This window comes from Salvelinus alpinus, unplaced genomic scaffold (genome assembly GCF_045679555.1).
Source record: "Salvelinus alpinus unplaced genomic scaffold, SLU_Salpinus.1 scaffold_40, whole genome shotgun sequence".
NCBI classification, from domain to species: Eukaryota; Metazoa; Chordata; class Actinopteri; order Salmoniformes; family Salmonidae; genus Salvelinus; species Salvelinus alpinus.
The window spans coordinates 3,394,856-3,409,777 of NW_027255981.1; the positions used below are offsets into that span (position 1 = coordinate 3,394,856).

The 14,922-nt window shown below is 40.2% G+C and overlaps 1 protein-coding gene and 2 long non-coding RNA genes across 4 annotated transcripts; 1 reads left to right on the forward strand and 2 right to left on the reverse strand.

Annotated features, from left to right (window-relative positions):
* The first annotated feature begins 90 nt into the window (after positions 1 to 90).
* Positions 91 to 8,406, forward strand: LOC139567027 (uncharacterized). Its single transcript, XR_011673206.1, has 4 exons — positions 91 to 187; positions 1,347 to 1,404; positions 3,118 to 3,209; positions 3,648 to 8,406. It is a non-coding gene; the product is annotated as an uncharacterized lncRNA (long non-coding RNA).
* LOC139567022 (uncharacterized) lies at positions 1,253 to 2,454 on the reverse strand. The gene is made up of 3 exons (XR_011673202.1): positions 2,145 to 2,454; positions 1,956 to 2,027; positions 1,253 to 1,563 (listed from the first exon to the last, which is right to left on the reverse strand). It is a non-coding gene; the product is annotated as an uncharacterized lncRNA (long non-coding RNA).
* A 679-nt stretch (positions 8,407 to 9,085) lies between the features above and the next one.
* LOC139567020 (putative nuclease HARBI1) lies at positions 9,086 to 11,984 on the reverse strand. 2 transcript variants are annotated; one of them, XM_071388445.1, is made up of 6 exons: positions 11,772 to 11,984; positions 11,530 to 11,703; positions 11,415 to 11,450; positions 10,762 to 11,316; positions 10,369 to 10,480; positions 9,086 to 10,274 (listed from the first exon to the last, which is right to left on the reverse strand). In XM_071388445.1, the coding sequence occupies exons 4-6, from the start codon at positions 10,828 to 10,830 to the stop codon at positions 9,904 to 9,906; spliced, it is 552 nt and encodes a 183-aa protein (XP_071244546.1). In that variant the 5' UTR covers positions 10,831 to 11,316; positions 11,415 to 11,450; positions 11,530 to 11,703; positions 11,772 to 11,984; the 3' UTR covers positions 9,086 to 9,903. The 2 variants fall into 2 exon arrangements, with proteins under 2 accessions (XP_071244546.1, XP_071244545.1); XM_071388444.1 differs by having other exon boundaries at positions 11,530 to 11,984.
* Between the last annotated feature and the right edge of the window lie 2,938 nt (positions 11,985 to 14,922).

Genomic DNA, 14,922 nt, shown 5'->3' on the forward strand with positions numbered 1-14,922 from the left:
TTTTTTTGTCAACCGTTCCATCGCATCTTAATCTTTTTACCGGGCCGGCACTAGGACCGGGGGAGGCTGCTACTGCACTAGTGACTTAGATTTCTTCAGCAAATACATACTAGGGGAGAGGGGGACCCCTACACAGAACTGAACTGAATCAAAGATGGCGGACAGAAATACTAGGATGGAAGCAAATGTAAGGGATTATAACGTCATAACTAATCATGCAAAAAACATGTACAGTTGACAGGAATGTTAGTTCATGTAGAGACAAAAGATTCTGCATTTTTTAAAATCATAGTTCATTTACGAAAATCGTGATTTAGCCAGCTAGCTGACTAGCTAACATTAGCCAGCTAGCTGGCTAGCTTTATGGGTGTTGTGACATGAGTATGCAATTGTAATTCTGGTTGTTTTAAGGACTCCTGAAACAACCAGCAAACCAGGCTGTCGTTTTGGGAAACAGTGGATGTATAGAATCTAGCTAGCTGAAGAATTTACTGCAAATTGAATGGACAATTTTGTAAGCTTGCCTTGCTGATATTTGCCAAGCAGATAGATGAAATCACGTAGCTAGCTATGTTCTTGCTTATTGTGCAGTGGATGATTAAAATACCTGTATGCCCATGGATGTGTAGTTAGCTATCTAGCCGATCTGTGTATGGACCCAAACGTTTGGTATACATATTAGTTCAGAACCTAGCTATGAACCTCATCTATCATAGCCAGTTGTATCAACTTCAAAACAGCCTGAATGACATTAATGAAGCCTATGGATTGAGTAGAATACAATATCATGTTGTACCAAGGATGCAAGTCGTATATACATGTAGTTATTACCATTGTAGACTGTACATTTAATATATTCACTGATCATGTACTCTACCTTGGCAAATAAAGGTGCAGTTTAGGTATGCATGTCTTTGAGATTATTTTTCAGGAGAATCAAATTCCAGTATTTGAATGACGCTGTGTCTTCATGTATGTATTACAATTATACACTTCAACAGTGTTTACCAATCTTGGTCCTGGGACATCAATGGTTACACATTGTAACTAATAGACTAGAAACAGGATTTAACTAGTTAATTCATATATACAGAAATATAATGTTAAAAACAGAACACTACACTTCCTATGCATCATGTAAATACTCTAACACCGGTTCATCTCAACATCTAATGCCCTTCATCTGTATTGATCTGATAAACACAGGATAGGTGGAGTATTTCATCACATTACACTTCATTTCAACCAGTAGAGAATGTGAAACGCTTGATTGAAAAGCTCATTATCCAAGTGTAATATATACAAGTTCAATCTGTACTTCAATGCACATCTGTTGTGCATTATAGAAACAGAGGAAGAAAGATGAGGTGGAGAGAGAGGTGTAAAAGACAGAAAGGGAAAGAGGTAAGCACATAATTAATGAATCACAGTGCTACCTAAATATTCTCTCAGTTCATCACAATTACACAACCTTTGGGCCGACTAGAGACACTGTTATCTTAAAAGCAGGTGAGGTGGCGATGATGGGACTGTGGGTTGGCATCCTCTCACATCAAAACATGTCTGCAGACGAGAGACAGATGGAGAGAGAGAGTTTGTTTAAGCCTTGTGTTTTTATTTTTTATTCTAACATTGTTAGTCATCAATCAGGAGGTGAAATGCAAAACTGACCTTGGATCATTAACTCTGGGACTACTGCATCTATCTGTATTTCAATGTTAAGCATCTCTTTAATAATACTTCCTGTATAATATAAACTGATCTTGGATCATTAACTCTGGGACTACTGCATCTCTATCTGTATTTCAATGTTAAGCATCTCTTTAATAATACTTCCTGTATAATATAAACTGACCTGGGATCATTAACTCTGGGACTACTACATCTATCTGTATTTCAATGTAAAGCATCTCTTTAATAATAATTCCTGTTGACCTGACCAAGTGACCTCTCACCTCTGATCATGCTGTGCCCTCTATGTAGCCAGTTCAGATGCAGGAGGGGTTCACCGACACAGCTGATATAACCTAGAGGATTTAGGGAGAAGGGGAGAGAGGGATGAAGTGAAGGAGAGAGACTGTTATTGAGAAAATAAGGTAGTTAAAGTGACAGTGTTCAACAGGAATCTGTGTGTGTGGCCTCACCTGGTGTCCACACCACACTAAGTGGCTGCAGAGTACTTTATGCTGAAAAACATGAACGGACCCATGAGGACAAACAATATAGCGTAGTTATAGAAATAATGAAGTGTCTTACTATTCTCCATGGTTGGCCCTCTTGCCTATTCTTTGAAGGTGGAAGGAGCCACAGTTATACACCTGAGCCTGTTTACTGCACAACACAATCCATCAATGAGATTGATACATGAGTGTGTAGGTGTGGGTTATAGGGTGTCTAATTGTTCTACATTTTTTCAAAATGGGTGATTTAAAATAGCCTGTTTTGTTTTTTGCACAGACAACACACCCTTACCTAAACAGCACCCTCACCTGAGAAATAATAATGTCCAGATAACTTGTTTCATGCGCATCAAAGGTGAGGGTGAATTTCAGATGTTCACTGCTTGTATTGATGGAGTGGAATCGATGAAGTTCCTCTGCTGTCCCCTGGAATAGAAGGAACACGTCATCAATAAAGACTTTTACAGAGCCTGATGAAGTGCTAGAATGGATTGTTAGGGCTGACAATCACATTCTTCTCAAACAACCCCACATACAGATAGGGATAATTAGATTATATTTTTAAACTACAATGACCATAATGCACTGCATGCCTACTTGTCTTGTCTGTTTATTTTACACCTGCTATGTAAAAGAGACAGAAGAATGCATGGTGGTCAATGCTATCTGGGATCCTTGGGACATCCCTACCCTAAACCCTAACATTAACCCCTACCTTAACCATTTTAAATGTCAACTTCAATTGGCTAGAGACGTCCCAAAGATCTATCTCTACCTGAAAATACATGATCTAAGTGTTTGATAGCTGGTATTCAGCAGTCGTAAAGCCTTATTTACTTTAATGAACGACTAAAATAGTGATTTTGTCAGACAGCATAGACAGCAGCTCTACACTTTATTGACTGACTGATCCATTCATCCTTCCATCCCTCCTCAGCCTTCCTCTCCTCTGAAGACCCAGTGAGGGTGGAGCTCAGTCAGAGAGCTGTTGAGGGACTGGTTAGGAAGAACACTTCTACAGCCAGAGAGGTGAGAGGTCACACGTGGTTTAGATGGTAAATATTCATGTCCCCTTAGTGGTTCATCACGTCAGCAAAAGGGAATATGTTCCATCATCTATGTTAATTTACATTAGTGCAAATTGTCCACTGATATTGTTGTAATTTCTCACCCCTTTTGGCTGTATGAAAGTTCATTTCACCTCAGGCACAAACATTTGTTCTTTGATATTATGAAGGTCATTTGTGTAAAATGTACTTTTCCCTACTAATTCATCCCATCTCTTTACATTGCTGCCAGACTGTCAAAGGTCCATCCTGGTAGATCTGAACCTAATGCAGCTTGGAGTGATCAGATGACAGAAGTCACATTTAGGTGCCAGGTGTAAATGAGGCCGTAGATGCTCCATATCCATTACTTTGAATGTCTTATATAATATGACTAAATGTGTTTCTTTCTGTGTTGCAGGAGCAGTCAAGAAATGGAACAGCAAGGCCACAGAACATGACATAAGCAGAGCTGTGGGAGACCACCTCAAGCCTCTGGTAGAGCCGGGGGTGGTGTTTACCACTCCACCAGCAGAGCTGTGGGAGACCACCTCTAGCCCCTGGTAGAGCCGGGGGTGGTGTTTACCACTCCACCAGCAGAGCTGTGGGAGACCACCTCAAGCCCCTGGTAGAGCCGGGGGTGGTGTTTACCACTCCACCACGCCTTCAGCAGGCTGGAAAAGTGGGATTGATCTGTTTGATCCATTTGTTTAATAGTTGAATCCTTTGATGTATTACTAATTTCAACATGTTTCATTTTCAACAAATGCACTGGGTTGGTTGAAAAGTGATACTAAAATTATGTGAACTATATTGACATAGTGGAAGATATACTGAATTGAAAAGTGATACTAAACTAGAGGTCGACCGATTATGATTTTTCAATGCCGATACCGATACCGATTATTGGAGGACAAAAAAAGCCGTTACCGATTAATCGGACGATTTATTAAACATTTTTTTTATTTTTATATATATATATATATATATATATATCATACACACACACATTTTTGTAATAATGACAATTGCAACAATACTGAATGAAAAATGAACACTTTTATTTTAACTTAATATAATACATAAATACACACACGCACACAGCTCTGAAGTGACAATGATACTGAAGAGTCTGCTTAGGAGACAAATACTCTCTACTGTTTGAATAAAAATAGAGTTTAAGTTACCTGTGATGAATGTTGAAAACAAAAACTTTAATTTCTATATGCAGGAAATCCTATTTTAATAATGGGCATGGTAAGAATTGACAACCAAAGTGCGAGTCATAATTCCCATGACACCTAGCAAAATCTGAAAAGCGGTTCCTTCATTTATTCCATAGGATATTTTTAGATTCACTTAAAATAAGGTCTGTGTTTCGTGTAGTCTTACATCACCGTGCCAATTTTATAACGGTGTAGATATCCATAGGACAAGGTAACTGATCAATATTGGCTAAATATAAGCGAAGATAAAAAAAATTGTAGAGTGGATTTATGAAAATATGTTGACAAACGTTACCTTATCCTAGTGAGATTTACACGGGTATCAAAACGTCGAGGCGGTTTAAGCCTGCACGAAACACAGACCTTATTTGAAGTAGATCAAGACATTCTCTATGGAAGACATGAACGGTAAAATAACGAAGGAACCCCTTTCAAATTCAGCCGCAAGTTATTACAGGAATTATAAGGCGTCGACTATTTCTCTCTAAACCATATACCTTTGACTAATCCGGAAACTATCACCTCGAAAACAAAACGTTTATTCCGTTGGCATCATGGCATCCATGAGTCTAAATATTCCTGTTACATTGCACAACCTTCAATGTTGTCATAATTACGTAAAGTTCTGGCAAATTAGTTCCCAAAGAGCCAGGCGGCCCAAACTGTTGCATATACCCAGACTCTGCGTGCAATGAACGCAAGAGAAATGACACAATTTCACCTGGTTAATATTGCCTGCTAACCTGGATTTCTTTTAGCTAAATATGCAGGTTTAAAAATATATACTTGTGTATTGATTTTAAGAAAGGCATTGATGTTTATGGTTAAGTACACATCGGAGCAATGACAGTCATTGATTGATTGTTTTTTTATAAGATAAGTTTAATGCTAGCTAGCAACTTACCTTAGCTTACTGCATTCGCTAACAGGCAGGCTCCTCGTGGAGTGCATTGTAATCAATGCAAGATTGGATCCCCCGAGCCGACAAGGTTAAAAATCTGTCGTTCTGCCTCGTTTCCTAGGCCGTCATTGAAAATAAGAATGTGTTCTTAACTGACTTGCCTAGTTAAATAAAGATTAAATAAAGGTGAAAAAATAAATAAAAATAAAATCGGCAAATCGGCGCCCAAAAATACCGATTTCCGATTGTTATGAAAACTTGAAATCGGCCCCGATTAATCGGCCATTCCGATTAATCGGTTGACCTCTATACTAAACCACTACATACCATGAACTATATTGACATAGTGGAAGATATACTGAATTGAAGAGTGATACTAAACCACTACTACTATTAATGCACTGGGTTGGTTGAAAAGTGATACTAAACCACTACTACTACTAATGCACTGGGTTGGTTGAAAAGTGATACTAAACCACTACTACTATTAATGCACTGGATTGGTTGAAAAGTGATACTAAACCACTACTACTATTAATGCACTGGGTTGGTTGAAAAGAGATACTAAACCACTACTACTATAAATGCACTGGGTTGGTTGAAAAGTGATACTAAACCACTATTAATGCACTGGGTTGGTTGAAAAGAGATACTAAACCACTACTACTATAAATGCACTGGGTTGGTTGAAAAAAGATACTAAACCACTACTACTATAAATGCACTGGGTTGGTTGAAGAGAGATACTAAACCACTACTAATGCACTGGGTTGGTTGAAAAGTGATACTAAACCACTACTACTATAAATGCACTGGGTTGGTTGGAAAGAGATACTAAACCACTACTACTATAAATGCACTGGGTTGGTTGAAAAGTGATACTAAACCACTATTAATGCACTGGGTTGGTTGAAAAGAGATACTAAACCACTACTAATTCACTGGGTTGGTTGGAAAGAGATACTAAACCACTACTAATGCACTGGGTTGGTTGAAAAGTGATACTAAACCACTACTACTATAAATGCACTGGGTTGGTTGAAAAGAGATACTAAACCACTACTACTATAAATGCACTGGGTTGGTTGGAAAGAGATACTAAACCACTACTACTATAAATGCACTGGGTTGGTTGAAAAGAGATACTAAACCACTACCACTATAAATGCACTGGGTTGGTTGAAAAGTGATACTAAACCACTACTAATGCACTGGGTTGGTTGAAAAGAGATACTAAACCACTACTAATGCACTGGATTGGTTGAAAAGTGATACTAAACCACTACTACTATAAATGCACTGAGTTGGTTGGAAAGAGATACTAAACCACTACTACTATAAATGCACTGGGTTGGTTGAAAAGTGATACTAAACCACTATTAATGCACTGGGTTGGTTGAAAAGAGATACTAAACCACTACTAATATTAATGCACTGGGTTGGTTGAAAAGAGATACTAAACCACTACTAATGCACTGGGTTGGTTGAAAAGTGATACTAAACCACTACTACTATAAATGCACTGGGTTGGTTGGAAAGAGATACTAAACCACTACTACTATAAATGCACTGGGTTGGTTGAAAAGTGATACTAAACCACTATTAATGCACTGGGTTGGTTGAAAAGAGATACTAAACCACTACTAATTCACTGGGTTGGTTGGAAAGAGATACTAAACCACTACTAATGCACTGGGTTGGTTGAAAAGTGATACTAAACCACTACTACTATAAATGCACTGGGTTGGTTGAAAAGAGATACTAAACCACTACTACTATAAATGCACTGGGTTGGTTGGAAAGAGATACTAAACCACTACTACTATAAATGCACTGGGTTGGTTGAAAAGAGATACTAAACCACTACCACTATAAATGCACTGGGTTGGTTGAAAAGTGATACTAAACCACTACTAATGCACTGGGTTGGTTGAAAAGAGATACTAAACCACTACTAATGCACTGGATTGGTTGAAAAGTGATACTAAACCACTACTACTATAAATGCACTGGGTTGGTTGGAAAGAGATACTAAACCACTACTACTATAAATGCACTGGGTTGGTTGGAAAGAGATACTAAACCACTACTACTATTAATGCACTGGGTTGGTTGGAAAGAGATACTAAACCACTACTACTATTAATGCACTGGGTTGGTTGAAAAGTGATACTAAACCACTACTACTACTAATGCACTGGGTTGGTTGAAAAGAGATACTAAACCACTACTAATGCACTGGGTTGGTTGAAAAGAGACACTAAACCACTACTAATGCACTGGATTGGTTGAAAAGAGATACTAAACCACTACTAATGCACTGGGTTGGTTGAAAAGTGATACTAAACCACTACTACTATTAATGCACTGGGTTGGTTGGAAAGAGATACTAAACCACTACTACTATTAATGCACTGGTCTTAAAATGAGCAACAATAATCATATTTTGTCTTGTTTTCACATTAGTAGTAACATCGATGATTGTAGGCTAGAAATAAGTTATTCATGTTGTTGAAACTCTAAGCAGTGTGCCAGACGAATTTTGATCTCCAATATAGGCCCCTTTCTGTGTTTAATAAAATTGCGGCACGAGGGCAAAGCACATACAATTTGATTGTAGAAACTCCTCCCTGCTAATGAGAAAACCGAAAGTTATGGATGTAGTATATCTGGTAATGAGGAAACCACTAGTTATGGATGTAGTATATCTGGTAATGAGGAAACCACTAGTTATGGATGTAGTATATCTGGTAATGAGGAAACCACTAGTTATGGATGTAGTATATCTGCCTGGAGCAAAAATGGTGAGCAAAGATTTTAGTTTTTCACAATGTATTCTGAATGTGAATGGGGGAAAACTCAGGGGAGTAACCTCCATTTCCAGGTTGCTTATGAGTACATTTCACACTACTTTGGATTATAATTGTAAGGCTCGTTTGAATGTCCTGCTTAATATAATGTTTGTGTCATCATCACAAATCAACCGCTTTGTATTTAAAAAACACTTCAACCAGTAAAATGCTCTTTGGCTAGCTTTTCCATCAACCTGACAATGAGGGTTTGTACGCTGTTTGCCAAATTGGCCCATAACTTCACCTAACAACAAATATACCTGTAATGAACGAAGAAGCACTTTGGTTGTTATTGCATGACATACATAGTGTACTCTAGGACCCATAACAACAACATAGACCTACTGTAGGACCCATAACATTACCTAACAATAACATAACAATACTGTAGGACCCATAACTTCACCAAACAACATAGACCTACTGTAGGACCCAAAACAATAACAGACCTACTGTAGAACCCATAACTTCACCTAACAATAACATAACAATACTGTAGGACCCATAACTTCACCAAACAACAAATAAAGGAAAATAGCCCTGTGTGTTGTACAATAGCCTATCCATCAAGGAACAGGGGCCTGTTGCACAAAACTAGGATAAGGGATTAAGCCAGGATATCTTGGTGATCCTGGCTCAATTGATCCGTAATCCGGTTGCACTAAAGATGGATAGGGGGCAGGAGGATATGTTATGGTATAAATTACCATGGAGATTTATTCTGTGGAGCTAGCCTGCTCCAGACCAGGCTAAATTCCAGGATCTATTTAATCTCATCCCTAATGTCAGTCAGCAGTCACCACAAATGGAAACCAATAGTTATTTCACTGCTCACTATACATTGTTATCACATATAACTAGACCCACTGTTATTATTTAAACGATTGTGATCATTAATTTCAATGATTTTGGATAAAAAATGATTTTTAGATGATGTTGCTATCATTAGATAATTTACAGTTTCCCATAGACTATAAGGCTATATATAAAATGATAGAATATTAGGGCCACAGAGGGGAAAAAAACACAAGTCATAATATTGTAACCAGTTGTTTTAAAGGAGGACAGTTGTTAAAATGACAGATGTGGGGCATTTCGTGAAATTGTACTTCAGTATGGTTTCATAAACAAAGACATGCTGATGTGCCAGAATATTAAGTATCACATTGTCATAAGTATCAAAACTGTAAAAACAATATGTAGCTTTTCTGCAGAAAGAACCAGCCTCATAAATTTATGACTTTATCTTCAGTGTGGCCCTAGTACTCTGTCATATAAACAAATACACATTCCATATGAATATAAAAACACAATGTGTAACATTATGTTCCTTTATTGAATAAGGACAAAACAAAGCAGGTAAACCATCAGCTCCTTTCGAAACTGAAGTCACAGTGACTCTACAAGATGGAAAGCACAGAATCCAAGCATATTATACAAAATGATACATACACATTCAAAGGTCTGTATATAACACACCCTGCATGTCTGCACACTAAAATAAATGCAGGACAAATCCATACACATCAACTGAACAGACAAATGAATGGATGCAGTAGCCTCCCTGCAGCCTTGTATTACACACAGTATACCGCACAAACATCATAAGAGGCCAAATTCGTCAAAAAACGAACCCAAAAAAACCCAAATTCCTCTGCCACCGCAGGACATATTTAACCAAAATTGAAAGCACACATACTAACTAAAATAATTCAACACATATTGGTCCCTCAGCAGCCGACCACTGTCGTCATCAGGGAAGATTGCCGGATTGTCCCAGTCCATGGCTGGTGGCACTCTGGGGGCCCTCTCCTTCCTCAGGCAGGCCACATTGTGGAGGACAGCACAAGCCACAGTAATATCACATGCCCTAACAGGGCTGACCCTTAATTTGTGAAGGCAGTGAAAGCGTGCCTTCAGGAGGCCAAAGGTCATTTCAACTCTGGCCCTGGTCCTGGCATGGGCATGGTTGTAGGCCTGCTGTGCTTCCTGGGGGTCTGTGAAAGGTGTCAGGAGAAAAGGCTGGCAGCCATACCCCCTGTCTCCCAGCAACACACCAGAGAATTCACCTGTCAACACAAAATCTCATCATTACTACCTCATAAACACAGTGATATTCTTGACACAGCCATGATGGTTATAAATAGGGGTTGTGTGGCTTACCTTGTGATAGGCACTGATAGATTTCAGAGGCCCGAAAGATTCTGGAGTCATGGACTGAGCCAGGCCATTTTGCCACAACATTGCTGATCACACAGTCAGCATTGCAGACCATCTGAAATCATAAGATGAGGAATATTACACCAATCAATGCACATCACTGGCAATGCAGAGTGTTCGTCAATGGACAATATCAAAAAGTTATGTTCACCTGAACATTAATGCTGTGAAAGGATTTCCTATTCACAAAATCGGCCTCATGGGCACCTGAGGGGGCTTTTATCCTTATGTGTGTGCAGTCCACTGCACCAATGACATTGGGGAAACCTGTCACACAAAGTAATGAGTATCCTACTATGTGTTAACAGTTGTCCTGTAATTTGTAGATCCTCTTACCTGCAATCCTATAGAACTCCTCTTTGATGTCACAGAGTCTTCTGTGGCCAGGGAAGGAGATGAAGACATCTGCTAATGCTTTGATAGCCAGACACACACTCCTTATTGTGCGGCAAATTGTGGCCTTGTTCAGCTGTTCTGCATCCCCCACTGAGTACAGGAAGGCTCCACTAGCAAAAAAGCGCAAGGCCACACAAACCATTTGCTCCACACTCAGTGCATGGCTCCGTGCAGTGCGGTGCTTAATCCTGGGACCCAGTAGTCTGCATAGATACCTGATGCCATCTGCAGAAAACCTGTATCTTTCATATAGATGGTCATCAGGGAAGGCCAGTGGGTCCAACCGGTCCCTGAAGACCCTTTCTCGCCTGAAGGCTCTCCTCAGCACAAGTGCTTCTTCATCCACCACATCTCGCACGAATGGGCATGCCATTGTCAGAGCAGAAAGGAACACACAATTTTGGGCCTTCATATAGGCTAGTGGCCACACCTGGTGCTGGGGGGGTGGGCAAAAGAGGGCGATGCCTTATAACGATGACTTGGTTGTACTGATTGCTGGGAAAATAAAAAAAACCTTAGAAAGATGCCACCGTCCTGTGTGCTCACAATAAGAGCTCATATGTCATGGCTCACTTGACTTTACGAGAATATACCTCATTTTTATTTTGAGCTGTGTCATCTTCTTGGAGCTGGGGGAGGAAAGAAAAATAATGAATAATACATTTGTGTTACAGTTAGCATACAGTGTACATTGAAGGCATATCTCACCTCCCTCTCAAGTTTTTTTATTTCAAGGTCCAGTTTCCTAATTGTCCTCTTTTTTATTTCGGACTCCAGTGCAAGATTTTCCATCTTTTTCTTCTTGTACTGAATGTCTATGTCTGCCAGTTCTATTTGGCGCCGGAGGTGGTTGCCATACAACTTTCTGATAGCTTGTGAGCTCTGTGAACACAATACAATTAGCGCAGCTGGAATTTGGCAGGATGTGGTGTCCTTTTATTAATACGCACTATGTTGCCAGGCTGGTTTTCCCACTGTATAGCATCTGGGTCCTGTAAAAGAAATTAGATTTTTTGATTTTGATGAGGACTCCTCACCATTGTAGAGTAAATAGTACTTTCACAGTCTTAACATGATACCTCATGCCTTCTGGAATCCAGAGAGATGGTCTCCTCCTCATCATCGTCTCCATCATGTGCTGTTGCTGCTGCACTGGGGCCTTCACCCTATCACATTTAATCGGATTCATATTGAAGCTAGTAGACAAGACATGCCAGGCCTACAGTATGCCTTTGATGGAGTACTCACTGGATCAGCATCGTCTGGTGCTTGTGCTGGTGGCTCTAACAGGAACACAGTGCTGCCAGACACTGCAAGGCAATAGGTAAACCAAAGTCAGACAGTCCAAATTGATTCAATATGAATGTGGTTGTATCCCATGTAGAGATGGAAGGACATACCTTGAATGAAGCGGGTGGCATCTTGGGAGGAACCTATGCTCGTCTCTTTCCCCCCAGGGATCCCCTCTAAGACGGGCCTGCCTTTATTTAGCTCCAAGGCCATGTCCTCTGCTGGGGTAAGGTCAGCCTTTGGTGACCCACCACCCGTGCCTTGTCTGTGGGTATTCTTTTTCACTGCTAAAACAGTACAGACAATGTGTGAGCAGGCACCTTCTGGGTACAATATATGCTTGTGCTTTGTTAAATATTAGTCAGGGACCATACCATTCTGCAGAATGTTCTTGTATTTGATTTTGACCTGCTGCCATGTCCGTTTTGGCCCGTTCATGTTTAATCTACACACACACACACACACACACACACACACATTTAATGGAGTCACACTGCAAAAAATTACTTTGTATTTTTGTCTTGTTTTCAGTAAAAATATAATTTTTTTTATCATAGCTTTATACAGTGTGATGGAGTTACTTTACACAATTTCACTCATATCTGCAGTGCATTTCAATTAAAAATTTAACCGTTTCATAATTACAGTACAACTGCATTTTTGGAGATGTGAATTAAATATTTGAATTGTAATTGTGATGTTTCAGCGGAGCGGTGAGTGTGTAATTGTGCACTACTTACGCATTCAGGCGGTCTGCAATACTTTGCCACGCTTTTTCTCTTTGCTTTATCACTGTGGCGGTGTTGCCTTTCTTCTTAATTATATCTTTTACCTCCTCGTATGCCTCCATGAGGATTTGTGCTTCCGACGGGGAAAAGTACGCGGCTCTAGTTGCCATGGTAAATCAGTTAATCTGTGATCTGTGGCGGGGTCTATTTGAGTGAGCCGTGAGCGCGCACCTATCCAGGATTGGTTTCACCTGGCTTAATGAATCCGTGTCTGCTCATCCTGGCTTGGTCTTTGTGCAACCAATTAAGCCTGGACGCACATGTTTTGGCTTCATTGAGCTCAGCTGAGTCATTTATCCCGGATGTCTTAATTCTACTTTTGTGCAACAGGCCCCAGTTCTCTACACATTATGAGCAAAGTATCTCTGTGTGTAAACAGACTAACGAGACCCTACTGTAAATCAAGCAAACAATAACATTATGATTATTTTTATTTTTTTAAATTTATTTCAGCTTTATTTAACCAGGTCGGCCAGTTGAGAACAAGTTCTCATTTACAACTGCAACCTGCCCAAGATAAAGCAAAGCAGTGTGACAAAAACAACACAGAGTTACACGTGGGATAAACAAACGTACAGTCAATAACACATTAGAAAAATCTATATACAGTGTGTGCAAATGGAGTACGGAGGTAAGGCAATAAATAGGCCATAGTAGCGAAGTAATTACAATTTAGCAAATTAACACTGGAGTAATAGATGTGCAGATGATGATGTGCAAGTAGAAATACTGGTGCGCAAAAGAGCAAAAAAAGTAAATAAAAACATGGGGACGAGGTAGGCAGTTGGATGAGCTATTTACAGATGGGCTGTGTACAGCTGTAGCGATCGGTAAGCTGCTCAGATAGCTGATGCTTAAAGTTAGTGAGGGAGATATAAGTCTCCAACTTCAGTGATTTTTGCAATTCGTTCCAGTCATTGGCAGCAGAGAACTGGAAGGAAAGGCGGCCAAAGGGGGTGTTGGCTTTGGGGATGAACTGTGAGATATACGTGCTGGAGCGCGTGCTACGGGTGGGTGTTGCTATGGGGACCAGTGAGCTGAGATAAGGTGGAACTTTACCTAGCAAAGACTTATAGATGACCTGGAGCCAATTGATTTGGCGACAAATATTTAGCGAGGGACAGCCAACAAGAGCATACAGGTCGCAGTGGTGGGTGTTATATAGGGCTTTAGTGACAAAACGGATGGCACTGTGATAGACTGCTGGAGGCTATTTTGTAAATGACATCGCCGATCCGTTTTACGAGGGTGTTTGGCAGCATGAGTGAAGGAGGCTTTGTTGCGAAGTAGGAAGCCAATTCTAGATTAAATTTAGGATTGGAGATGCTTACTGTGAGTCTGGAAGGAGAGTTTACAGTCTAGCCAGACACCTAGGTATTTGTAGTTGTTCACATATTCTAAGTCACAACCGTCCAGAGTAGTGATGCTAGTCGGGTGGGCGGGTGCGGGCAGCGATCGGTTGAAGAGCATGCATTTAGTTTTACTTGCTTTTAAGAGCAGTTGGAGGCCACAGAAGGAGTGTTGTATGGCATTGATGCTCGTTTGGAGGTTTGTTAGTTGGTGAACCAGGCGAGTCAGTCTTTTGAGAAACCAAGGCTGTCGAGTCTGTCGATAAGAATACGGTGATTGACAGAGTCGAAAGCCTTGGCAAGGTCGATGAAGACGGCTGCACAGTACTGTCTTTTATCGATGGCGGTTATGATATCGTTTAGTACCTTGAGCGTGGCTGAGGTGCACCCATGACCAGCTCTGAAACCAGATTGCATAGCGGAGAAGGTACGGTGGGATTCGAAATGGTCAGTAATCTGTTTGTTAACATGGCTTTCGAAGTCCTTAGAAAGGCAGGGTAGAATAGATATAGGTCTGTAGCAGTTTGGGTCTAGAGTGTCTCCCCCTTTGAAGAGGGGGATGACCGCGGCAGCTTTTCAATCTTTGGGAATCTCAGACGATACGAAAGAGAGGTTGAACAGACTAGTAATAGGGGTTGCAACAATTTCGGCAGATAATTTTAGAAAGAGATGAT